The sequence below is a fragment of the Saimiri boliviensis genome, chromosome 11 (genome assembly GCF_048565385.1).
Source record: "Saimiri boliviensis isolate mSaiBol1 chromosome 11, mSaiBol1.pri, whole genome shotgun sequence".
NCBI classification, from domain to species: Eukaryota; Metazoa; Chordata; class Mammalia; order Primates; family Cebidae; genus Saimiri; species Saimiri boliviensis.
The window spans coordinates 1,012,991-1,039,546 of record NC_133459.1 but is presented as its reverse complement, the minus strand read 5'-3'; the positions used below and the strand labels follow the sequence as shown (position 1 = coordinate 1,039,546).

General features: G+C 56.5%; 1 protein-coding gene across 1 annotated transcript in view; it reads left to right on the top strand.

Moving 5' to 3' along the window:
• CFAP74 (cilia and flagella associated protein 74) overlaps positions 1-26,556 on the top strand; it is an 84,678-nt gene that overhangs the window by 52,635 nt on the left and 5,487 nt on the right. Inside the window, exons 18-27 of the mRNA XM_010350338.3 lie at positions 683-842; positions 8,090-8,154; positions 8,712-8,834; positions 10,578-10,699; positions 13,753-13,881; positions 15,664-15,751; positions 16,292-16,465; positions 17,976-18,109; positions 24,840-25,116; positions 26,109-26,207. Coding sequence (XP_010348640.3) covers positions 683-842; positions 8,090-8,154; positions 8,712-8,834; positions 10,578-10,699; positions 13,753-13,881; positions 15,664-15,751; positions 16,292-16,465; positions 17,976-18,109; positions 24,840-25,116; positions 26,109-26,207 — 1,371 coding nt within the window. The remainder of the gene's footprint in view (positions 1-682; positions 843-8,089; positions 8,155-8,711; positions 8,835-10,577; positions 10,700-13,752; positions 13,882-15,663; positions 15,752-16,291; positions 16,466-17,975; positions 18,110-24,839; positions 25,117-26,108; positions 26,208-26,556) is intronic.

Sequence of the window (26,556 nt, the reverse complement as noted above, 5' to 3'; positions counted from 1 at the left end):
GAACGGGGATGACAATATGAGGGTGTCTGCAGTGGGCCTGGGAGGACAAGGGAAGTGCCAGGCCTCCTCAAATCGGCCTAAGTAGGAGAGGCAAGCTTCCGTAGGACACCTGCCATCACCTGGCCTCAGGGGCGGTGGCAGCAGGACACCCCCTTTCTCAGGCATGCGGCGGCAGGGGTGCTGGCCAGCAGCTCCAGGCCCAAGGGCCCTAGGAGACCCAGCCTCCCCCTGATAGGTCTCTGAAGCCCCAGGTGTGGGGCTGGGAGGGCTGGACAGGTGCACTCCATGGCCACAGTGCACCTGTTCCAAATGTGAGTGTGTCTTGTCCTGTCACAAGCAGGGTGGCCCAGGGCTCAGGCAGAGGGAAGGCTCAGCCTCCAGCCAGCCAAGGAGGAAGGCGGGTCGGACCCAGAGGAAGACATGGCTCCACACTCCAGGCTGGGGCAGCACAACCCTGCCCACCTGGCCTAGAGGGAGGGAGGCTGAGGGGTGACCCTGAGCGAGCTGCTACTGTGACCCACAACCAGGAAGGGTGAGACGGGGTGGGGGCAGCAAGGAGGCAGCTGAGGGGCCACGCTGGAGCCAGACCCCAGCCCCCCATGCCTGTCCCAGGAGTCCTGGCCGCTGAACAGGAAAAGGAGGTGGGAAACATCGAAGCTGGATGCTGCATTTTCCTCTCTAGAGCAGCCTCCTGACCTACGAAGATAAAAGTGTGTACGACAAAGCCGCCACCAGCATCTCTGAGCAGCCTCTGGAGGGCAACGAGTTCTCCCAGGTGGACCTGCAGAGCCGGAGGGGGGCGGAGAAGCTGGACCAGTTGCAGGAGGAGGCAGAGCCCGAAGGTGAGCCGGCAGTGGGGGCCCCGGGTCAGCATTCCAGGGCCCCGAGGGGCCAGGGGAGGGCTGGAAAGCAGAGAACCTTCCCAGGCCTTCAATGATAAGTGACAGTCAAGCAAGAAAACACTCGTATGTGCCACTAAGTGTTGTTTTGGAGCAGATTGAAATGTGCACTCGCGTTGACGCTAACAGAAGGCTCGAAGGCAGCCTCCAGCACTGGCCCCGCAGGCGGCCCGCGGGTGGGAAGAGGCTCCTTGGTGCTCTCTGGACGGGCTGCACTTCGGGGGCCTCTGTCCACCTCTGCAGCTGTGTTAGATTCGCACCAGCGGGAAGGGGCGCCCAGATACAGGAGGACCCTGCCCTCCCTGTGCCTCCCACCCTCCACCCCTCCACCCCTCCACCACCGGGAAGCACTCGCATCTCCTCCTCGATTCTCTGGAAAGATTTCCCACATAAGTGGAGATCTGGGAACCGCCGGCTCCTCCTGTGTGTATTCGTGGCCTGAGTGTTCCACGCCCTGGAGCTGGCTGGTTCACTGCGGCGTGTGCCAGCCGCCCTTCCTGTCCTCACCCCATGCATGCGGTGTTTCCTTTCCTGAGCAAGCCTCAGGTTCAAGATCCTCCTCCCTCCAGCGCACACTTGGGAGCATTTGTGGTGCACACTGCTGCGTACGTGGCCACACTGCACCCCGCTCCAACCCGTGTGTGAGTTCCCGTGGTGTGTGAGTTCCCATGGTGTGTGAGTTCACAGTGTGAGTTCCCATGGTGTGTGAGTTCACAGTGTGAGTTCCCGTGGTGTGTGAGTTCCCATGGTGTGTGAGTTCACAGTGTGAGTTCCCGTGGTGTGTGAGTTCCCATGGTGTGTGAGTTCCCGTGGTGTGTGAGTTCCCACAGTGTGTGAGTTCCCGTGGTGTGTGAGGTCACAGTGTGAGTTCCCGTGGTGTGTGAGTTTTCACGGTGTGTGAGTTCCCATGGTGTGTGAGTTCACAGTGTGAGTTCCCGTGGTGTGTGAGTTCCCATGGTGTGTGAGTTCACAGTGTGAGTTCCCGTGGTGTGTGAGTTCCCATGGTGTGTGAGTTCCCACAGTGTGTGAGTTCCCACGGTGTGTGAGTTCACAGTGTGAGTTCCCGGGGTGTGTGAGTTCCCATGGTGTGTGAGTTCCCATGGTGTGTGAGTTCCCACAGTGTGTGAGTTCCCACAGTGTGTGAGTTCACAGTGTGAGTTCCCGTGGTGTGTGAGTTCCTGTGGTGTGTGTGTTTTAACGGTGTGTGAGTTCCCGTGGTGTGCGAGTTCTCATGGTGTGTGAATTCCTGTGGTATGTGAGTTCCCACGGTGTGTGAGTTCCATGGTGTGTGAGTTCACAGTGTGAGTTCCCGTGGTGAGTTCCCACGGTGTGTGAGTTCCCGTGGTGTGTGAGTTCCCACGGTGTGTGAGTTCCCATGGTGTGAGTTCACAGTGTGGGTTCCTGTGGTGTGTGAGTTCCCGTGGTGTGTGAATTCCCACGGTGTGTGAGTTCCCGTAGTGTGTGAGTTCCCGTGGTGTGTGAGTTCCCACAGTGTGTGAGTTCCCACGGTGTGTGAGTTCACAGTGTGAGTTCCCATGGTGTGTGAGTTCCCACGGTGTATGAGTTCCCACAGTGTGTGAGTTCCCACAGTGTGTGAGTTCACAGTGTGAGTTCCCGTGGTGTGTGAGTTTTCATGGTGTGTGAGTTCCCGTGGTGTGTGAGTTCTCATGGTGTGTGAATTCCCGTGGTGTGTGAGTTCCCACGGTGTGTGAGTTCCCATGGTGTGTGAGTTCACAGTGTGAGTTCCCGTGGTGTGTGAGTTCCCATGGTATGTGAGTTCCCACGGTGTGTGAGTTCCCGTGGTGTGTGAGTTCCCACAGTGTGTGAGTTCCCATGGTGTGTGAGTTCACAGTGTGAGTTTCTGTGGTGTGTGAGTTCCCACGGTGTGTGAATTCCCATGGTGTGTGAGTTCCTGTGGTGTGTGAGTTCCCATGGTGTGTGAGTTCACAGTGTGAGTTCCCGTGGTGTGTGAGTTCCCATGGTGTGTGAGTTCACAGTGTGAGTTCCCATGGTGTGTGAGTTCCCATGGTGTGTGAGTTCCCACAGTGTGTGAGTTCCCACGGTGTGTGAGTTCACAGTGTGAGTTCCCGTGGTGTGAGTTCCCACGGTGTGTGAGTTCCCGTGGTGTGAGTTCACAGTGTGAGTTCCTGTGGTGTGTGAGTTCCCACGGTGTGTGAATTCCCATGGTGTGTGAGTTCCCGTGGTGTGTGAGTTCCCGTGGTGTGTGAGTTCACAGTGTGAGTCCCCGAAGTGTGTGAGTTCCCACGGGACATGTGCTGGGGTTTCCCACCTGCATCACAGGGCGTAGCCAGCCTCGCTGGCACTAACTAATATCAAAGCGAGTTCTTTTTCTATCTGTTTTATTGAGACAGGGTCTCACTGTGCCACCCAGGCTGGAGTGCAGTGGTGCAGTCACAGCTCACTGCAGCCTTGACCTGACGGGCTCAAGCAATCCTCCTGCCTCAGCTCCTGAGTGCCTGAGACGACAGGCAACGCCACCATACCTAGCTAGTTTTTATATTTTTTGTAGAGACAGGGTTTCACCATGTCTTCCAGACTGGTCTTGAACTCCTGAACTCATGCTGTCTGCCCACCTCAGCCTCCCAAAGTGCTGGATTACAGGCGTGAGCCACCTCATCCAGCCCACCAAGTTCTTTGTTGACCAGGCTGGTCTCAAACTCCTGACCTCAGACGATACCCCTGCCTCGGCCTCCCAAAGTGCTAGGATTACAGGCATGAGCCACCGCACCTGGCCATCAAGCAGATTTTCTGAACTGTGGGAACTAACCATTGGAAGACTTCATTAAAATGTGGAGTCTCCCAAAACTAACTATGGATCAATGCAATTCCAACCAAAATTCCAGGAAGATTTTTTAACAGAAATTGACAAGCTTATTGTAACATTTATACGGAAATCCAACGGACCTAAAGTGACCAAAACAACTTTGAGGAAAAAAAAAATTTCCACACCTGTAATCCCAGCACTTAGGGAGGCCGAGGTGGGTGGATCACGAGGTCAAGAGATCAAGACCATCCTGGCCAACATAGTGAAACCCCATCGCTACTAAAAATACAAAATTTAGCTGCTCAGGAGACAGAGGCAGGAGAATCACTTGAACCAGGAAGTCGGAGGCTGCAGTGAGCCGAGATCGCGCCACTGCCCTCCAGCCTGGCACCAAGCGAGACTCTGGCTTAAAAGAAAAACATGTCAAGGACTTGCACTACCTGATTTCGAGGTTACTATAAAGTACAGTGACGAGCAATGTGGTGCTAGACAGAGAGACCCAATGGAACAAGAGAGCCCAAAAATAGACACACAGAGTTAGCTGCCTGGTTTTGGACAGAGGGGCAAAGGTAATTGCTTGGAGAAAGAACAGTCTTCAACAAGTGAGACCATGGCAGTTGGAGAAGCATAAGTCCCCTGATGCAGCCTGGCTCTGTGTCGCCACCCAGATTCCATCTCAAACTGTAACCCCACGCGTGGAGTGAGGGCTCTGTAATGCTCAGGTGTCGAGGGAGGAAAGTGGTTGAATTGTGGGAGCTGCTTCCACCATGCTGGTCTCGTGCTAGTGAGTGGATTCTCATGAGAGCTGAGGATTTTATAAAGCGAAAAGCCTGACGCTAGCAAGCGCTGGTGAGGAGCAGCTGGAACCCTAATGCCACCCCCTGGAACGCAGAACGGGAAACATTCAGCAGCAGAGCCGGACACCCAGCAAGCCCGCTCCTCGGTATCCAGCAAGAGAAGCAAAAACTTAGATTCACATGAAAACCTGAATGTGAATGTTTGCAGCGGGCTTATCTGCAATCGGCGAAAACCGAAGACCGTAATATCCCACACCTGGACAGAGACACTGTGGGGTCCCTGCCACGCAGAGCCGCTGAGCAGCAAACAGGCGTGGACCTCTGAGGGCGGCGGTGGTGTGCCCCAGTCTCCAGCGCGTCCTGCGAAGGGAAGGAACTCAGACGCAAAAGACTGCAAGCTCTGTGACTCCATCTTTGTGACATTCGGGAAAATAAATATTTTGCCTAAAAAAGGGAACACTATAGAGACAGAAAATAGATGACCGGGCCGGGAGTGGTGGCTCACGCCTGTAATGCAAGCACATTGGAGGCCAAGGCGGGCAGATCACCTGAGGTTGGGAGTTCAGGACCAGCCCGACCAACATGGTGAAACCCTGTCTTTAAAAAAAAAAATAGGCCGGGCGCGGTGGCTCACGCCTGTAATCCCAGCACTTTGGGAGGCCGAGGCGGGTGGATCACGAGGTCAAGAGATCGAGACCATCCTGGTCAACATGGTGAAACCCCGTCTCTACTAAAAATACAAAACATTAGCTGGGCATGGTGGCACTTGCCTGTAATCCCAGCTACTCAGGAGGCTGAGGCAGGAGAATTGCCTGAACCCAGGAGGCGGAGGTTGCAGTGAGCCGAGATCGCGCCATTGCACTCCAGCCTGGGCAACAAGAGCGAAACTCCGTCTAAAAAAAAAGAAAAACAAAGATGACTGGTTGCTGGGGCAGGGGGAGAGGCTGACTAGAAGGGGGCCCGGGAGACGCGGGGGGAGGGGACTGCTCAGTGTCTTGATTGCTGTGATGCCTGTACAAGCACGTGCATTTGTCGAAACTTGCAGAAAGTTACACTCAGAAGAGTCCGTTTTACTATATGCAACTTATTCCTTAAAAAGAAAAAGAAAAAGAAAACACTCACACAGAAAAAACAGAAAGTACTACAGTTGGCCAGGCACAGTGGCTCATGCCACTGTGGGAGGTCACACGGATCCCTTGGGGTCAGGAGTTGGAGATCAGCCTGGCCAACATGGCAAAACCCCATCTCTACTAAAAATACAGAAAATTTGCCAGACGTGATGGCATGCACCTGTAATCCCAGCTACTTGGAAGGCTGAGGCACTTGAATCGCTTGAACCTGGGAGGCGGAGGTTGTGGCGAGCCAAGATCATGCCACTGTGCTCCAGCCTTGGCGAGGGAGGAAGACTCTGTCTCAAAAAAAAACAAAAAACAAAGTATTGCAGTCTTGCGTGATTCAGATACAGGTATTATCAGACATCAAAAATCAAACAAGCGTGCTTAATACATTGAAAAAGACTACATGGTGAGACCCCATCTCTACAAAAAAAAACTAGCCAGTCATGGTGATGTGCATGCGTAGTCCCAGCTGCTCAGGAGGCTGAGCTGGGAGGATCAGTTGAGCCTGGGAAGTTGAGGCTGCACTGAGCTATGATCACGCCACTGCGTGGTAGCCTTGGTAACAGTGAGATCCTGCCAAAAGAAAAAAGGAAGAAAGAAAAGAAAACACTAGAAAAGGAGGCCAGGCTGTGGCAGCCCACGCCTGTAATCCCAACACTTTGGAAGGCCAAGGCAGGAGCATTGCTTGAGCCAGATGTTTGGGATCAGCCTAAGCAACGTAGTAAGACCCTGTCTCTGCAAAAACAGAAACAAAAAAAATTAATTAGCCAAGCATGCTGGTATGCACCTCTAGTCACTTGAAACCAGGCGGTCGAAACTACAGGGAGCAGTGATTGCACCGCTGCCCTTCAGCCTGGGCAACAGCGTGAGGCCTCGTCTCTAAAAACAAAAAAGCTGCTGGCCCCAGAGTCTGATCACCTGGGCCATGGTGGCTCCTGAGGCAGCCACGCCCCTTCCACAGTCAGAACAGGGGGCCGTTGGCCGGGCGCGGTGGCTCACACCTGTAATCACAGCGCTTCGGGAGGCCAAGGCAGGCAGATCACTTGAGGTCAGGAGTTTGAGACCAGCCTGGCCAACATAGTGAAACCCCATCTCTACTAAAAGTACAAAAATTAGCTGGGCATGGTGGTGGGTGCCTGTGATCCTGGACACTCTGGAGGCCGAGGCAGAATCACTTGAACCCGGGAGGCGGAGGTTGCGGTGCGCCAAGATCGCACATTGCACTCCAGCCTGGGGGACAGGACGAGACTCCGTCTCAAAATAAAGAAAGAAAGAGCTGGGGGCCCTGCGGCCTTTACAGCTCCAGATCCCAGCAGTGATGCCTGCTTCAGAGTCATCGTCTGCGCCTGAAGAGCCCTGCCATCCGTACCATAAGCCCAGGACCTGCTCTGGCATGCCCACCGGGGCTCTCCAAGGTGACCTGGCCTGGCCAGCAGCCCAGCTGCTCTGACCCCACCTGGCAGCACAACAGACGGCAAAGGAGAACGCCCACCTGCACGTGGCCTCTCGAATGGCGTCTGTTCAGGAGCAAAGTCAGCAAAAAGTGCTATTCAGACTTGCAAGGGAGCTGCTCTGCTACCCGGGGCCTTGCTGACCAACTGCCAGCCGGTGCCCCCAGAACCCAGCGGCAGAAACCAGGCGGGTGCCCCCAGAACCCAGCGGCAGAAACCAGGCTGGTGCCCCCAGAACCCAGTGGCAGAAACCAGGCTGGTGCCCCCAAAACCCAGCGGCAGAAACCAGGCGGGTGCCCCCAGAACCCAGCGGCAGAAACCATGCTGGTGCCCCCAGAACCCAGCGGCAGAAACCATGCTGGTGCCCCCAGAACCCAGCGGCAGAAACCAGGCGGGTGCCCCCAGAACCCAGCGGCAGAAACCAGGCGGGTGCCCCCAGAACCCAGTGGCAGAAACCAGGCTGGTGCCCCCAGAACCCAGCAGCAGAAACCAGGCTGGTGCCCCCAGAACCCAGCAGCAGAAACCAGGCTGGTGCCCCCAGAACCCAGCAGCAGAAACCAGGCTGGTGCCCCCAGAACCCAGTGGCACGTGGTGACCAGGAGCCCGCCATGGGGAAGCGCTGATCGGACATGCCAGCAGCTCGTGCCTGTAGTGAACACACACCTGCAGCTGTGGGAACTTAGGTGACCAGATACGATCATGAGAGAATAAAAATCCCCGAAAGAGGATATCGTTAGAATTATTTGGACTTAGCTGTCCTTCCCACTCCAGCCTCTAGTACCCTCGCCTTGGGGCTGCCGGGTCGTGAGGAAATGGAGCTCTTTGGGAGAGGGCTTCCTGAGCCCTCCTGGCACGCTGGGGGCTGGCTGCACCCTGTCTGGGCCTTGGTCCCCCAAGGGACCACATGGACGGTTCCACCGTGTTCAGGAAGGACAGAGCCCAGGATATGGGTCTGGGGGTGGTGACCACATCCCAAAGGGGCCTGGGCTGCGCTGCCTCCCCCGCCAACCCCTGCCTCTGGATGCCCCTTCTCTTCCAGAACCAGAGAGAGTAACCACGACGATGCCTCCCAGCGAAGAACAGACGGAGATCACACTGGGGGAGGTCAGCCGGCCCAGCGTGCTCAGGCCTTAATATACCTGCCGCAAGCCGAGACACCGCCCGCCTTCCCCCAGCCCCAGCGGCACCCCAACCCACTGGCCCTCACCCCCGGGTGGCCTTTCCATCTGACCAGAGACAGGCCGGGCTCCGCCCACTGGGGACTTGCAGACCCCAGGCGTCTTGTACTGTCAGCTGGCATGGGGCCACCCCCTCCCCGAGCCGGGCAGTGCAGTAACAGAGCCACAGAGTGTTTCCCGGGTGTGGGGCACTGGGTGAAATGGGGTAGACACTGGCAGTGGCCTCCCCGGCTGGGGCACATGAGCTCCTAAGCAGGGGAGGGTGTGGGGGAAGTTCAGACTGCCTCCAGCTCCCCTGGCTGAGACCCCACAACAGTAAGTCCTCCAAGGGCTGGGCCAGGGCCAAGACCTGTGTGGCCAAGTGGCCCTCAGGGACCCGGGTCCCACCACCTTCCAGCCTTACAGCTGCGCGCCATTGTGAAGGCTGGGAGGGGGTCCTGAAAGCCATGAAGCCTGGCTGACCCCTTGGCATCTCCCATGCAGATAACACAGGGGGAAATCGGCCCCTTCGGCTCCATCAGGGTGCCCATCATCTTCACCCCAATGGTCCCAGGAGGCGTCCAAGCCAGTTTCAAGGTCACGTTTAAGAACCACCAGTGCCCAACGGTGAGTATGCCACGCCACACGCCTCACCCCAGCATGCCAGGGGGCCCCTCCCTCCACAGCCTGGTGCAGTGGCTGCCCTTGGCTGCAAGATCACCATTTGCCCATGCTTGGATGGCCAGTTGGTGGCACGGATGGCTGGCACCACAGTTCACAACACACACACAGTGTGCACACATGCACGCTGGCATACACATGTAGGCACGGGGACACAGACACACATGTCCATCCAAAAACATGCATGTTAGACACGGGCACTCACAGAGTCCTTACACACACACGCACACACAGAGCCCTTACATACTCACATGTACACAGAGCCCTTACACACACATGTGCACATGCACACACACGGAGACCTTACACACACATTTCTGAGTCAGGGTCTCATTCTGTCACCCAGCCTGGAGTGCAGTGGCAGGATGACAGCTCACTTCACCTCTAACTCCAGAGCTCAAGTGATCCTCCTGCCTCAGCCTCCCAAGTAGCTGAGATTACAGATGTATGCCACCGTGCCTGGCTAACTTTTGTGTTTTTAGTAGAGACTGGATTTTGCCATGTTGACCAGGCTGGTCTCGAACTCCCGACCTCAAGTGATCCACCTGCCTTGGCCTCCCAAAGTGTTAGGATTACAGGCATGAGCCACTGTGCCTAGCCATAGCGACAACTTTCTATGTTTAAAAATTCTTCTGCACCCCCTACGTATCCCCTCTGCCCCTGGGCTGCGGTGGTCGCCTGTCCCAGGCGGAGGCTTCTGGCATCCTTGAAAGTGTTCAGAGTCCTCGGCTCACCCCACAGCACCAGGACAGCACTGCTGTGTAGGCGGCTTCCTGCTGGGCCCCCGCGCTTCCCCGGCCCGGGCTTGGCGGCCCTCCCGGAGCCTCACTCATCCTCTCCAACCTCCCGAGGCCCCAGGGGTCAGTGCTTGGGGAGAAGCAGAGCTCACGATCTCGGCTGACTGCGACCTCTGCCTCCTGGGTTCACGCGGTTCTCGGGCCTCAGCGTTCCATGTAGTTGGGACCACAAGCACACGCCACCATGCCTGGCTACTTTTTGTATTGTTTTTAGAGATGGGGGTCTTGCCATGCTGCCCAGGCTGGTCTTGAACTCCTGGGCTCAAGCAGTCCTCCCACCTTGGCCTCCCAAAGTGCGGAATTACAAGTGTGAGCCACCGTGCTCAGTCAGAAAAAGGTTTTTTCTAAACACCTAAACATGCTAATGAGTATGAAGCTGAGTGGTAGGTACTTGGTGATCCAGTATTCTGTTCTAGTAATATTTGAATATTTTGAAAATAAAAAGAGGCCAGGAACGGTGGCTCACATCTGTAATCCCAGCACTTTGAGAGGCCGAGGAAGGCACATCACGAGGTCAGGAGATGGAGACCATCCTGGCCAACATGGTGAAATCCTGTCTCTACTAAAATACCAAAAAATTAACTGGGTGTGGTGGCGCGAACCTGTAGTCCCAGCTACTCGGGAGGCTGAGGCAGGGGAATCACTTGAACCTGGGAAGTGGAGGTGCAGTGAGCCAAGATCACGCCACTGCACTCCAGCTGGGCGACAGAGCAAGACTGTCTCAAAAAAAAAAGAACATTTTAAATGGTATGAAAAGTGCCACGGCAGCCCAAGGAGTCAGAGAAGCTCAAGCCCATGAAAGCTTCCTGCCGGGAGCTGCATCAGGGCTCACCGACGCTGCCTGCTTTGCCCAAGGAACTACCTGTTGCTGAGCTCATGTGTCCACATTCAGCTGCATTTTAGGGTCATGGGCATGGCCATCGATGTGCCAGTTTGGGTGCCAAGGCCCAGCGTGGACCTAAAGATCTGCATGTATGACCGGCTCTACCAGGACTCCGTGCTCGTGCACACACGGTGAGCCCCCGCCCGCCCCCGCACACGCGGTGAGCCACTGCCCACCTGTGCACAGAGGGTGAGCCTCCTGCCCACCGTGTACAAGCCCTGAGCCCCCCAGCAGCCAGCAGGGACACAGCGCCCGGGGCGGCCACGGCTGCTGCCCAGGCCCTGAATGTCACCCTCTGTAGCAAGGCGGTGCTCAGCGGACGTGGTTGGGCAGAGTGACCTTGGTGGGGGTGACCCAGGATCACCCAGGAGGTGCCAGTGTCATCATGGGGGCCGTCATGGGGGTGGGCAGGAGGGTCAGAGTCAGGCAGATGTGGAGACACCACATGGCTCGCTTCCAAGACAGCGGAAGGGCCCCAAGGCCAGGACACTGCAGCTTCTAGAGGCTGTGAAAGGACAGAAACAGCCTCTCCCCAGAGCCACAGAAGGCACAGCGCTGCCCACAGCTGGGCCTTAGCTCTTCGGGCTCCATCTTGGCCTCTGACCTCCAGGATGCAGAGAGAAGGAATGCGCCTCTTTGGTGTGGGGTCCTCCACCGGGGCAAGTCCTCTCAGCAGCCCGGCCAGCGTCCTCGGCCCCTGGTGCACACAGGCAGGGCGAGCGGCCGCAGGAGACCCAGAGCCAGAGGAGGAAGCTTCCACGTGCAGAGTATGGCGAGGGCTCCAGACACCAGAGCAAGCAGCCTGCCCTGAGGAGCCACGCCGGCGGGAAAGGCAGACGGAGGCGAGGCTGGGCTTGCGGGGTCTCCAAGACGGAGCCCCTGAGTGCTAGCACCAGGAGCAGGGCACAGATGCGGAGGCCCCCGGCCCGGCCCCGGCCCCAGGCGCAGCCACTGCTGAGGGTGACCTGGGTAGGAACGGCTCCCGCAGCTCCTCCCTCCTGCCGTCTGACTCCCGTGGGCCCCCCCACAGGCCGGGAATGTGCAGACTGCAGGTGGCCCGGGAGCCAGCACAGGTGTCAGCGTCATGGCTGCTGTGAAGTCTGATCACCTCTGGCATCTGTCCTGCCACAGCCTCTCGGCCTTGGAAATATGACAGAAAGGGCCCTGGTGTATCTGTCGGGCACTGGGCGCTGGGTGGGGTCCAGCTCTGTGGGTGGTCTCTGGCTGTGGCTGTGGCTCTGTGGGTGGTCTCCAGGGCTGTGGTTGTGGCTCTGTGGGTGGCCTCTGGGGCTGTGGCTGTGGCTCTGTGGGTGGCCTCTGGGGTTGGGGCTGTGGCTCTGTGGGTGGCCTCTGGGTCTCTGGTTGGCCTCTGGGTCTGTGGTTGCAGCTCTGTGGCAGGCCTCCAGGGCTGTGGCCTCTGGGGCTATGATTGTGGCTCTATGGGTGGCCTCCGGGCTGTGGTTGTGGTTCTGTGGGTGGCCTCTGGGGCTGTGGCTGCAGCTCTGTGGGTGGCCTCTAGGGCTGTGGTTGTGGCTCTGTGGGCAGCCTCTGGGGCTGTGGCCTCTGGTGCTGTGACTGTGGCTCTGTGGGTGGCCTCTGGGATTGGGGCTATGGCTCTGTGGGTGACCTCTGGGGCTGTGGTTGTGGCTCTGTGGTGACCTCTGGGGCTGTGTCCTCTGGGGCTGTGGTTGTGGCTCTGTGGGTGCCTTCCAGGGTTGTGGCTGTGGCTCTGTGGGTGGCCTCTGGGGCTGTGACTGTGGCTCTGTGGGTGGCCTCCGGGGTTGGGGCTTTGGCTCTGTGGGTGGCCTCTGGGGCTGTGGTTGCAGCTCTGTGGTGGCCTCTGGGGGTGTGGCCTCTGGGGCTGTGGTTGTGGCTCTGTGGGGGCTCTCCAGGGCTGTGGTTGTGGCTCTGTGGGGGCTCTCTGGGGCTGTGGTTGTGGCTCTGTGGGTGCTCTGCGGGGCTGTGGTTGTGGCTCTGTGGGTTGCCTCTGGAACTGTGGCTGCGGCTCTGTGGGTGGCCTCTGGGGCTGTGGTTATGGCTCTGTGGGTGGACTCCGGGGTTGTGGTTGTGGTTCTGTGGGTGGCCTCTGGGGCTGTGGTTACAGCTCTGTGGGTGGCCTCTGGGGCTGGGGCTGTGGCTCTGTGGGTGGCCTCTGGTGCTGTGGTTGTGGCTCTGTGAGTGGTCTCCGGCTGTGGTTTCATGACCTCAGCTTAGCCACGTGCTGGTTTACACAGACTAGCCCTGCAAGGGAACTGGAAGGCAGAGCAGTATATGCTGAACAGGGAGGGCAGGGTCTCTGAGCACCTGGGCACCCGCCTCGCATGGGACCCCAGCAGTAAGGGTGCAGTGGTCTGTGTGCTGGGACACACTGTGAGTGCCTCTGGTTAGTGGCCCGAGGTCAGAGGCAGGTCTGAGGTAGATGGATACAGGGCTACCGCAGCATGGGTGGCTGTCACGTTGAAGCATAAGAGAGAAGAGAGATTTCCGCTGCCGCACCCTCCACATCCTCCCTCGTGGATTGCCTGGGGTGGCTGTGGTGGGGTGGCCACACCACTGTGTCTAGCAAAGGCTCAAAGACAGGGAGGGGTGGGCCTTCACTGTGGGAACAGGGAGGTCCAGGTGGTCCTGAAGAGGCTGTTGGCTTGAGAGAGCCAGAGGCGGAGACCAGATGCAGGGCCTGCTGGTGACTGGAGGGCACCTCCGCTCTCATGGGCTGCTCTTGACTCGGAGGCCGCCATCATGACTGAGGCCTGTGGCCGTCGCAGGCCCCCACGTGCCCCACGCTTGAGCTGCAGGCTGTGGGGATGCCCTGGCAGGAGGCGGGCAGAGCCCTGAGGGAGGCGGTGGCAACCCTCATGTGCCCTCCAGGGCCCTGCCCCCAGGGGCTGCCTGGCAGGTGCTCTCCCCGGAAAGCACTCCAGCTCCTGAGAGCCGATTAGGGCCACGCTTCCGTTTCACTGTGGTTATTTTTAAGAATTCCTCATCAGATTTCATTTCAGAAAAAATAGCCCTTACAAAGCAGGGCTTTGAAGACTGATTGTCGAGGAGCACGTGTGTGGCTTGTGGGGGGGCTCTGGGCACCTGTCGGGGCTTGGGTATTAGGAATGTTTTCATAACTCCAAGCATTGAGCAGGCACAGTCCCGGCTGTGGCACCTGACCCAGTGCCCTGTGGTACGTCCACAGATCGAAAGCGGCTCTGCGCCTGAGGTTCGAGGTGTGCAGGGAGCTGAGGGCCCACCTGGAGCTCCTCCCTGAGACGGGCTACATCCAGGCGCGGTCCTCCTACTCCGTGCAGCTCAAGTTCCTGCCCCGGTAGGTGCTGGGACCCTGGGGCCAGGGCAGGAGGGCGTGGGCGGGTGTGGGCGGGCGTGGGCGGGCATGGGAGGGTATGGGCTCCAGCGCCCCTCGCCACTGGCCACTCTATTCTTATTGCTGCCGGGGTCATCAGCCTCTGGGGATGTGTTTTGGGACAGAGGCCAAACACCAGGGCAGAGGGAGGGGACAGAGGCCAAACACAAGAGCAGTTGGGGTGGACAGAGGCCAAACACCAGGGCGGGGGTGGGACAGGGGCCAAACACCAGGGCGGGGGGGGGGACAGGGGCCAAACACCAGGGCGGGGGGGGGACAGGGGCCAAACACCAGGGCGGGGGGGGGGGACAGGGGCTAAACACCAGGGCGGGGGGGCAGTCACAGCAGGGTCTGCAATCCATTTGGATTGCTTTTGTTTTGTGAGCCAAGATGAAGTTCGGTTTTTTGCACAAATGTTTCCAATTATTGCAGCCTCGTTGTTGAAAAGATCGGGAGGCTGTGCGTCCCCCACGCATGGCCTGCGGCTCTCACCGCCACTGTGGGTCTGCTACCTGCTGGGATAAGGTGGCCCTGGATAAGGCTGTGGCTGGCGGCGGGCACCCTGCTGCCCTCCACACCGTCTTCATTCCTTTCCCCGTAACTCCTGGGGTTCTGTTTCAGGCTCGGTGCACACCAGTGTTTGCCCCTTGACCTGTGTTTTAGGGTGTCCCTGTCACCTGGCCGTCCCTCGCCCTCTCCAACCCAGGGCTCTTCCCAGGCCTCCTGGGTGTATCCCCTGATCTCTGCTTTTGCCAGGCAGATTTTGGTTTCTGCACTTCAGCATTCATTGTGCTTTGGAGGCTGGACGTCCTGTGTCTGATCCTGGCTGCCAGAGCCGCCCTCGGCATCTGGGCTAGGACCTGGGTCCAAACAGAGGATGCTCGATGGAGCTTGGCAGGGGAGGTGGGCGAGGTGGGCGCAGCAGGCACGGACCCCGTGGGGCTGGGAGGGGAACAGGACGGAACTTCCTGGCCGGCCTCCCTCATGGGGAGGCTGATTTTTTTCCTTCTTATTTGTGCTTTTCCTGATATTTCTGTAACAACATCAACTTCCTTCTGTAATCAGAGATCAAACTCTGATTAAAATGAAAATGCATTTTCAAAGGGCTTTTTAGGATTCCTTTATGATACAAACTCCTTTTTTTTTTTTTTTTTTTTTTTTTGAGACGGAGTTTCGCTCTTGTTACCCAGGCTGGAGTGCAATGGCGCAATCTCGGCTCACCGCAACCTCCGCCTCCTGGGTTCAGGCAATTCTCCTTCCTCAGCCTCCTGAGTAGCTGGGATTACAGGCACGCGCCACCATGCCCAGCTAATTTTTTGTATTTTTAGTAGAGATGGGGTTTCACCATGTTGACCAGGTTGGTCTCGATCTCTCGACCTTGTGATCCACCCGCCTCGGCCTCCCAAAGTGCTGGGATTACAGGCGTGAGCCACCGCGCCCTGCAAACTCCTTATTAATTTGAAACATGACTATGGAATTTATTTCTGTTTATTTAAACACAGCTTTTGAGTCACAGGCACAGGTGGTGTTCCCGAGGGTGACCGGCTGCTCAGACTCAGACTCGCCAGAGCCCTCCCCAGGGCCACTGGGCCACGCGCCTGTGGGCTCTGTGTGAGAGCAGGAGGGCGGCGCCACGTGCCTCAGCGCTCATGTTCAGAGATGTGGCTCTCGCAGATCCAGAAGCACCACTGAGAGGGTCTTAATGTCATTTCACAAAGTGGAAAGAGCGTTGTCTGCCTCTTTCAGACACTCCCTCCCAGAGGACGCGGGGAAGTATTTTGACAAGGAGACCCGAGTCCTGGAGGCCCCGATGACCATATGGGTGGCGGACCAGGTCTGTGTTGGGCATCTCCCAGGGATGCCGGGAGCGCCTGGGGAGCAGGGGCTTTCCTGGGAGGTAGGCTCGGCACCCGACCGAGGGCCCCGAAAGGCCAGGGCCCCGGTGTCAGAGCCCAGACTCACATGCTTTCCCACGGGTGTCTAGCAGCCAGAGGGGTGGGGCTTGCCCCCTAGGAGGGTGCTCGTGGGCCAGAAAGAAGTCTCCAAGGTCTGTCCCAGCCGCCAGCTTCCACGTGTGCACACGAGGGGTGCCCCAGACACTCAGGTGCACACATCTACATGCCCACGTGTGCCATACATGGAGACACACGCTCCCCACTGCCATGCCTAGCTAGCCCTCAGCGGCCACCCACCCACAGTGCCTCCCCACCCATGTCAGGGAGCAGTCACAGGGAAGCGGGTTTTATCAAGACGGACTCGTCACGTTCTGGAAACCGTGGCCTGTGACCACGAGCAGCAGTGGTCATGCCTCGGAGTTCAGGGAGCACCTGGTCTCTGAGCCACTGCGAGGGCCTCTGTGCCCTTTGTGCCTCAGAACAAGCCCGTGGAGTTCACCGTGCACGCCATCGTCACCACCTCGGACCTGGAGCTCGACCCTGCGGAGGTGGATTTTGGCTACTGCACCATCTACGAGGCCATCAGGACGGAAATCCGCCTCCACAACCACTCACTCCTGCCCCAGGAGTTCGGGTTCGTCAGGCTTCCCAAGGTACCTCTTGCAGCCAGGCCCGGAGCCAGAGGGGCAAGGCTGGGAAGCCCTAGGGACAGGATACAACGGCCGCTGCTCCAAGGCCCCCATGCCCAGGCCGCCCCACCCTGCAACCCAGCCCTGGGCACTGCGGCCCAACCTCAGCCTGTCACCTGCACCCCCACCCTCAGTCCCTTGCACCCGCTGTGCTCCAGATCCCTGTTCTTCCTTCCAGAACTTTCCCCTGTCACGGTAGGACAGCCATACAAGGCAGCCAGGATGAGGCCCAAGCCTGAGCACCCCTCACCCTTCCCTGGGCCGCCCCACGGCTGACACCTCAACACCGTCATCCTCTCTCGCTCCTTGTATCACACACAATGCACACACGCTCACACACGTGCACATGTTCACGATTGCTCACACACTCATACACAAGCACTCACACACATGTGCACATGCTGACAGTTGCTCACAATCATATACATACACTTATACATTCACACACACGTGCACCTGCTCATAATTGCTCATGTACTCACATATGCGTTCATATCCACACCAGTGCTCACACATGTGCACATGCTCACAATCATGCACTCATACACAGGTGCTCACATAGTCACACTCACATGTGCAATGCTCACAATCACGTGCTCACACATTCACACGTGAACATGCTCAGAATAGTTCATGCACTCACATGTGCTCACACGTGAACATGCTCACAATCGCACTCATACATGTGCTTACACATTTGCATGTGCACGTGCTCACAATTGCTCACAAACACGTGCCCACACAAGTGCACATGCTGACAGTCACACACTCATGCTCACATTCACACTCATGTTACGTGCACATGCTAACATGCACTCACACTTAAACACATGCACATGCTCACAATCACACTGATACACATGCACACACACACGTGCACATGCTCACAATTGCTCATGCATTCATACATGCATTCACACATACACACACATGAACATGCTCACAATCATGCATTCGTACACGTGCTCACACACATGCTCACACTTGTACATGCTCACAATTGCTTATGCATTCATACATGCATTCACACATTCACACATAGGTGCACATGCTCACAGACACATGCTCTTACACATTCACACACATGCACATGCTCACAACTGCTCATGCACTCACATGTGCTCACACATCTACACATGTGTGCACACACTCATTCTCACGTGCACATGCTCACAATTGCTCACACATTCACATTCATACACATGCAATCACACACATGCTCACATTCACACGCACATGCTCACAATCGCTCACGCACTCACAGATGCACTCAATCACGTACTCACGCTCACACATGTGCATATGCTCACAATCATGCATTCACACACATGCGCTCACATTCACACTCATTTGCACACTCCTCACACTCCTCACATTTACCCACACATGATTATACTAATCTCACAGCCCTGCCACATGTGTGTCCACGTGATCTCCCCGTGACACTCCCCTCAGACCACTCTTCCCTTTTCAGTTTGTGGACATCCAGCCTAACGACGGGTTTGGGGCGATCCTGCCCCTGGAAACGCTGCAGTTTGATGTGATCTTCCAGCCCACCAAGGCCAAGGAATACAGCTTCGAGCTCATCTGCAAGTCTGAGATCAACCGGTGAGCCTGCCAGGGAGCGGGGTGTAGCGGGCCCGGAGAGCCTGTGCAGAAGGGACCATGTTTCCCAGCACCACCGCATCCCAGCCTCCGGACCCCACCTGTCTGGCTGACCACAGGGCTGGACTGGGCAGCACTGTGGGCCAGCATGAAGCTCAAACCAGGGTGCAGACATGTAGCTTGCATTCTGGGCCAGCTCAGCCTTGTGTGTGTGTGTGTGTTTATCTGAGTGTGACAGCATGCATGTATGTGTCATGAGTATGCCTCTCTATAAGCATGTGCGTGAGAGCAGGTGAGTGTGCCTGTGTGTGTAAGCTTATGAACGTGTGTGTGCATACAGGTGTATCACTAAGAGTAGGTGTGAGTGCATATGGGTGGGTCAGTGTAAGTGCATGTGTGTGTGAGCCTGTGGGAGTGTGCGTGTGTGGACATATGTGCTTGTGTGAATGTGTGAGTGCATGTATGTGAGTGTGGGCATGCATGTGAGCTCATTCACACACACAGGCATGTGAGTGTATGGGGGGTGAGTGCCTGTGTGTGAGCATGTGTGAGGGCATGTGAGCGTGCATGTTAGTGCTCTCACGTGAGACTGTGTGAGTGCCTGTGTGTGAGCATGTGTGAGGGCATGTGAGCGTGCATGTGAGTGCTCTCACGTGAGACTGTGTGAGTGCCTGTGTGTGAGCATGTGTGAAGGCATGTGAGCGTGCATGTGTGTTAGTGCTCTTACATGAGACTGTGTGTGAGTGCCTGTGTGTGAGCATGTGTGTGTATATGAATGTGCATGAGTGCTTTTACGTGAGACTGTGTGCCTGTGTGAGCATGTGTGAGGGCATGTGCGCGTGCATGTGTGTTAGTGCTCTCACGTGAGACTGTGTGAGTGCCTGTGTGTGAGCATGTGTGAGGGCATGTGAGCGTGCATGTGTGTTAGTGCTCTCACATGAGACTGTGTGAGTGCCTGTGTGTGAGCATGTGTGAGGGCATGTGAGCGTGCATGTGTGTTAGTGCTCTTACATGAGACTGTGCTGTGTGAGTGCCTGTGTGTGAGCATGTGTGAGTGTATATGAATGTGCAGGAGTGCTTTTACATGAGACTGTGTGAGTGCCCATGCGTGTGTGTGAGTGCACGTGAGCGTGCATGTGTGCTTTTGTGTGAGACTGCCTGTGTGAGCATGCGTGTGAATGTGCATGTGAGTGCTTTTACATGACTGAGTGCCCACATGTGCCTGTGTGTGAGTGCATGTGAACGTGCGTGTGTGAGTGCTCTTATGTGAGACTGTGTGCCTGTGTGTGAGTGCATGAGTGTGCATGTGAGTGCTCTTACGTGAGACTGTGTGCCTGTGTGTGAGTGCATGTGAGCATGCATGTGAGTGCTCTTACGTGAGACTATGTGCGTGTGAGTGCATGAGTGTGCATGTGAGTGCTCTTACATGAGACTGTGCCTGTGTGTGAGTGCATGAGTGTGCATGTGAGTGCTCTTACGTGAGACTGTGTGCCTGTGTGTGAGTGCATGTGAGCGTGCATGTGAGTGCTCTTACGTGAGACTGTGTGTCTGTGTGTGAGTGCATGAGTGTGCGTGTGAGTGCTCTTACGTGAGACTGTGTGTGCCTGTGTGTGAGTGCATGTGAGCGTGCATGTGAGTGCTCTTACGTGAGACTGTGTGCCTGTGAGTGCATGTGAGTGTGCATGTGAGTGCTCTTACGTGAGACTGTGCGCCTGTGTGTGAGTGCATGTGAGCGTGCATGTGAGTGCTCTTACGTGAGACTGTGTGCCTGTGTGTGAGTGCATGTGAGCGTGCATGTGAGTGCTCTTACGTGAGACTGTGTGCCTGTGTGAGTGCATGTGAGCGTGCATGTGATGCTCTTACGTGAGACTGTGTGCCTGTGTGTGAGTGCATGTGAGCGTGTGTGTGTGAGTGGTTGTATATGAGACTGTGTGCCTGTGTGTGAGTGCATGTGAGCGTGCGTGCGTGCGTGACTGGTTTTACATGAGATTGTGTGTGTACATGTGTGCTGTGCAGGGCACCCGTCTAGACACAGGTAGAGCTGGTGTGAGCCCTGTGTGCTCTGAGGTGCTGTGTGACGAGCCAGTCTCTGCACCTCCCTGAGCCTGTGAGTGGGATAAGGAGGAGCTGGAGAGGAAGAGGTGAAGCTGGACCTGAAGTGGTGGCCGGTGGCTGGTGGTCCTGGGTGGGTTCTTGCTGCTGGGACCATCAGCCTCCAGGGATGTGTTCTGGGACCAAGGCCGACACTTGGGGCAGTCACAGCTGGGTCTGCAGTCCGTTTGGATCACTTTTGTTTAAGATGTGAGCCGAAGGCCGGGCGCGGTGGCTCACACCTATAATCCCAGCACTTTGGGAGGCCGAGGCGGGTGGATCACGAGATCAAGAAATCGAGACGATCCTGGCCAACATGGTGAAACCCCGTCTCTACTAAAAATACAAAAATTAGCTGGGCATGGTGGCGCGTGCCTGTAATCCCAGCTGCTCAGGAGGCTGAGGCAGGAGAATTGCGTGAACCCAGGAGGCGGAGGTTGCGGTGAGCCAAGGTCACGCCATTGCACTCCAGCCTGGGTAACAAGAGCGAAACTCTGTCTCAAAAAAAAAAAGATGTGAGCCGAGCTGAAGATCGTTTCTTTGCACAGAGGTTTCCAATCACTCCAGCCTCGTTGTTGGGAAGATTCCATTCTCCCCTGAATTCCTTTGTGCCTTTATCAAACAATTGCCCACATTTGGGTCCCCCTGGCCTGGGCCATCTGGGCCTCCCTCCATCTCTCTGGGTCCTGGAAATGTACTTATTGCAGAAACCAGGTGGATTTGCTCTGTGGAGTTACCCACAGGCCAGATCTTGCCCCGTGGCGTCAGTTAACATGTTCCTCTGTTCCGTGCCGTGCATCCATTGGCAGCAAGACGGCTTCCAAAGCCATGCTGACTCCTTCCCCGGCGCTTTCACGCCCAGCATCTCTCCTCGGCCGCCTTCGGCGCTCTGCGATCCATACGTTCCATCTGCGATCACAGCCCTGTGACTCCTCCCGCCTCTGCCACAGTCTCCAGGCCTGTGCCACCCTCTGAACTCTGTGCGTGCCGCGTCGTCACGCTCCAGCGTTTCATTCCCTCGCAGCACGGCTTCCGCTTTGCTTCACTGTTTGCACAAATTCCTTATTCTCTCTCATCCCATAACAGCGTCACCTGTGATTTGACCTTTTCCTACTGCTCATTTTCACATGTAATTACTTTTTCTGAACTTTTACAATTTAGTGTAATTTTTTGAGAGAGGGTCTTGCTCTGTCACCGGGCTGGAGTGCGGTGGTGCCATCGTGGCTTACTGCAGCCTCAGTCTCCTGGGTTCAAGCGATCCTCCCACTGCAGCCTCGAGTATTGCTAGGGCCACAGGAACACGCCTCACTGCCTGGCTAATTCTTATATTTTTGATAGAGACGGGGGTCTCACTATGTTGCCCAAGCTGGTCTTGAACTCACAGCCTCAAGCAAACCTCCCGCTTCAGCCTCCCAGCGTGCTGGGATGACAGGCGTGAACCACGGCGCTCAGCTCTCCTCTGCACACTCAGAAAGGAGCCCAGTTTAGAGAGTTTCTCTAGCTCGTTGGCTCCAGAGCCCCCTCTGCAGGTCCTGTGTGTGCGTGAAGTGCCAATAAGAAAATAAGGCCCCAACTTTCTCAGCTCTGCGTCCTCTGCTCTCTTCCTCCCTCCATTTTCAGAGAATCTACACACTCAGAAAGCCAGCATCATGTACCCTCCACCCGGAATGCAGACCTTAGACCTCTCTCACACTTGCCTGCGATGTCTGTGTTACAGAAACGTTCTCCCTTGGGTTGGAGCTGGGTTTCTTCTCCCTCCCTCTCCGGAGTCCATCACTGTCAGGAATGCCAAGGGTCGCACTACGTATCTGTGTACTATACCCTGGCACACACGTGTGCAAGTGTGCACACTTCTGCACTTGCACAGATGTCGGGTGACCACCATGCAGTGTGCCTAGCACCGAAGGGTCTCCCAGGCCGGCGGACTTTGAGTGCCGAGACCAGGAGAGCCCCACGCAGACGGGGAACCCACGTCAGTGGCATCGGACCCCAGCTGCTGGTCTGGATTTTGCCTGTTTCCCCTCAGCCTGGGTGCTTCTGTGACTGACCCTTGTGGCCACCACAGTGGGTTCCACGTAGGACCCATTAGGTTTGAGGCCTGTGGCCATCAGAGCAGCACCTCATTCTAGCGCTAAATGCAGATATTAGAAAAGAGTTTTGGAAAATCCAGCTGAGCCTCCTTTTCAAGAACTAGGAAAAGAACGCGGGAAATTAAACCCAAAGAAAGTAGAAGGGAAGACATAATAAGGGTAAGAAGTCAGTGAAATGGAGTTCACAGAGAAAAACAGCAAACTAGACGTCTTCCTTGTGCAATTGATACAACCCATTACCCCAGCAAGACCAATCAGGGTAAAAAGAGAGAAACCATAAACCATCAGTATCAGGAGCAAAAGGGAACATCCCTGCAGGTCCTAGAAATATCAAAACGGTCAGAAAAGAACATGACGAGTGGACAATTCAAGGAAATGGACAAATTCCTCAAAATACGTAATGCACACAAGAAAAATATAGAAAAATCTGAGTAGTCAGGTCGGGCGCGGTGGCTCACGCTGTCATCCCAGCACTTGGGGAGGCCAAGGTGGGTGGGTCACCTGAGGTCAGGAGTTTGAGACCTGCCTGGCCAACATGGCAAAACCCCGTCTCTACTAAAAATACAAAAATTAGCTGGGCATCGTGGCACACACCTGTAATCCCAGCTACTCGGGAGGCTGAGGCAGGAGCATTGCTTGAACCCAGGAGGCAAAGTTTGCAGTGAGCCGAGATTGCGCCACTGTACTCCAGCCTGGGCACCAGAGCAAGACACCATCTCAAAAAAAAAAAAAAAAAGAAAAAGAAAAGAGAAAAATCTGAATATTCAAACTATTCAGGAAATAGAATCTAAAATCTAAAACCTTCCCACAAAGAAAATAGCTGGTTTCACCGATGAGTTATTCCAAACATTTAAAGAAAAAAATAATGGTGCTCTTACACAAATCTTCCACAGGGTCCGGGCACAGTGGCTCACGCCTGTCATCCCAGCACCTGGGGAGGCCAAGGTGGGTGGCTCACCTGAGGTCAGGAGTTTAAGACCATCCTGGCCAATGTGGCAAAAACCCATCTCTACTAAAAATACAAAAAATTAGCCAGATATGGTGGAGGGCACCTGTAATCCCAGCTACTTGGGAAGCTGAAGCAGGAGAATTGCTTGAACCTGGAGGCAGAGGTTGTAGTGAGCTGAGATTGAGCCACTGCACTCCAGCCTGGGCGACAGAGCGAGGTTCTGTCTCAAAAAAAAAAAAAAAAAAAAAAATTGAGTACCAATAATAACCAACGGTATCTCCACTCAAAAATAATTTTAGTGACCAACAGGCGCCATAGCTCACACCCGCAATCCCAGCACTTTGAGAGGCTGAAGCGGGAGGATCAGCTGAATCCAGGAATTTGAGATCCACCTGGGCAACACCCCATCAACTACATTTTTTTCTTTTTCCTTTTTTTTTTTTTTTTTTTAATGAGACGGAGTTTTGCTCTTGTTACCCAGGCTGGAGTGCAATGGCGCGATCTCGGCTCACCGCAACCTCCGCCTCCTGGGTTCAGGCAATTCTCCTGCCTCAGCCTCCTGAGTAGCTGGGATTACAGGCACGCACCACCACGCCCAGCTAATTTTTTGTATTTTTAGCAGAGACGGGGTTTCACCATGTTGACCAGGATGGTCTCGATCTCTTGACCTCGTGATTCACCCGCCTCGGCCTCCCAAAGTGCTGGGATTACAGGCTTGAGCCACCGCGCCCGGCCTACCTGGTCTTTTTTTAATGGATAGTGGCAGGGATCAACTTGCTCAAAAGAGGCATCAGAGACACCTGTGCTCACATTTAGAGATACCTATTTTTAAATATTTAACAAAATAAGCTAGAGGCCAGGCATGGTGGCTCACACCTGTAATCCCAGCACTTTGGGAGGCCGAGGCGGATGGATCACAAAGTCAGGAGTTTGAGACCAGCCTGACCAACATGATAAAACCTCATCTCCACTAAGAATACAAAAATTAGCTGGGCGTGGTGGCACACACCGGTAATCCCAGCTACTCAGGAGGCTGAGGCAGGAGAAATACCTGAACCTGGGAGGTGGAGGTTGCGGTGAGCCAAGATCACGCCACTGCACTCCAGCCTGGGCGACAGAGTGAGATTTCATCTCAAAAAAAAAAAAAAAAACTTGAAATTTCTTTTTCAACTTCCTTTGCAACTATCTAAACTTATGATTAAGTTTTTAGCTACCCAGGACACAGTGGCACGCATCGGTAGTCCCAGCTACTCGGGAGGCTGAGGCAGGAGGACCCCTTGAGCCCAGGAGTTGGAGGCTGCAGTGAACTGTGATGGCACCACTGCACTCCAGCCTGGGCAACAGAGCGAGACCCCCATCTCTCTTTATAAATGAATGAATACATTTAAAAATGTTTAGCTACCCACCTAAAATGTGCACAGGGACATGCTGTATTTTCAAAATGTGTTAACAGGGCAGTGACCCCACGGGCAGTGGGAACGTGCCCGTCCCTGTGAGCCTCACTCAGGGCCTGTCCTCCACCTGGCAGCCCCTGCTCCCGATGCAGAAGGACCCACCCCGCCCCCGCCACGAGGCTGAGGGCTTCCCTCACTGGTGTTTGCAGGTGCTTCAAGCTGTCTTGCCGGGCTGTGGGTGTCCACCCACCCCTGGAGCTGTCCCACTACCAGATCAAGTTTGCGGCCACGGCCCTGTATGACACCTCTGTGGCCAAGCTGTACGTCATCAACTCCCACGTCAGCATGAGTTCGGTGACCCACTCCAAGCCCCGCATTGGCTCGGAGGACGCCTCTCCCGTGGGGCCCACGTCTTTCGAGTTCCTGCTGCCCCCAGACTCGCCCATCACCATCTCACCCTCAGTGGGGACCGTGTGGCCAGGAAAGGTGGGTGTGGGCCCCACACAAAGGCTGGGAGCCGGGGGCTCCACAACACCTGCATTTGCCCCCACGGTGTCTGGCTCTGCCCACCCTTAACCACAGGGTTTCAACCTGGCGAGCAGCGGTGGGAGTTCTGACCCTCATCAGACCCAAGCAGGGCCCAGGGAGCCTCTGTGGCCTCCATGCATGGGGTCCGGGCTGCCCACGTGGGAGGAGGCCACAGTGCCCTTGGCCAGCCTGACCCCAAGAGGCAGGAGCTCCCCAGGCTGCTGGCCTGGCCGGCACCCATGCGGGGCTCCCAGGTTGAGACTGGGAAAGGCTGTGCAGCCCCTTGGACCAGGGGACCTCACAGGCAGATGAGGAGCAGAGGGGTCAGCCACTCCCAGCCACACTCCACCTTCCTGCAGAGCACAAAGCCCTGGGCCTGGCAGGGCCTTCGGGTGACCCTGAGGGCTGCCAGGGGTCTAGTGAGGAAGGGCACGTGGCTCTCACCCCACATGCAGTTCTCCCTCCCCCCAACCCCTTCCCCTCCCCACTGTTCTCCCCCCACTCTCCCCCTCCCCCATCCTCTTCCCTCCCTCCCTTCCTCTCCCCCACCCCCCACTGCACACCGTCTGTGGGCTGTGTCATAGTGGGATCCTTCCGTGGGGAGCCATTTCCAAAACGGAGGCGCGCTGCAAAGGCTGGTGTGCACAGGGGCCAAGTTAGGGTGCGGGACTCGCCCCAGAAAATCAGTGAGGAAAAGGCAGGCTCAGCCGTCACTGCCGCCCATGGGACCCACGCCCGGCATGGCCAAAAGGCTTGGCGCTCAGGCCTGCAGCCCGCCCACCTTCCTGGGGGACAGACGTCAGGGAAGGCCTTCCCAAAGGCATGCAGCCTGAAATCTCAAGGAGGCTGTGACCTTGCGGGGATCCCGGGGCTGAGGAAGGCAGCGTGCCAGCAGGGGCTCCCGGGGCGGAGGGAGGTAGCAGCCCCGTGCCATGCTCTTCTCTCCTCAGAGGTGCCTGGTCCAGGTGGCCTTTCGGCCCGTGCTGCCCGAGAAGCTGATCCGCCAGGAAGCTCTCCCGCTCCTGAACAAAGAAATGGAGCCCAAATTCGTGCGTGGGGCCTGGGAGAGGAGGGGTGTGGGTCGGGGAAGGGAAGGCCTTGTGGGCAGCATGGGGGGGACTTTGCCGCCTGTTGCAGGAGCAAACGCCACCGTCTCCAAGTCCCTGGGGGCCCAGGCTGCGTGCCAGGCGCGCAGGGGAGACTTTGTCCAAGCGCTACGTGTGTCAGGCTGTATCCGAGAGGTTAAAAAGCTTGTTCACCAAGACCTTTTCTCCTCTCTGGAAGTCACCGCCTGGCGGGAGCAGGAAAGGGTGGGCTCAGGAGGTGGGGTCAGCAGGGTCTTCGACCCAGGGGCCTCTCCCACAACCTGGAGCCCCAGGAGGCTGCAGGGGAGTATTC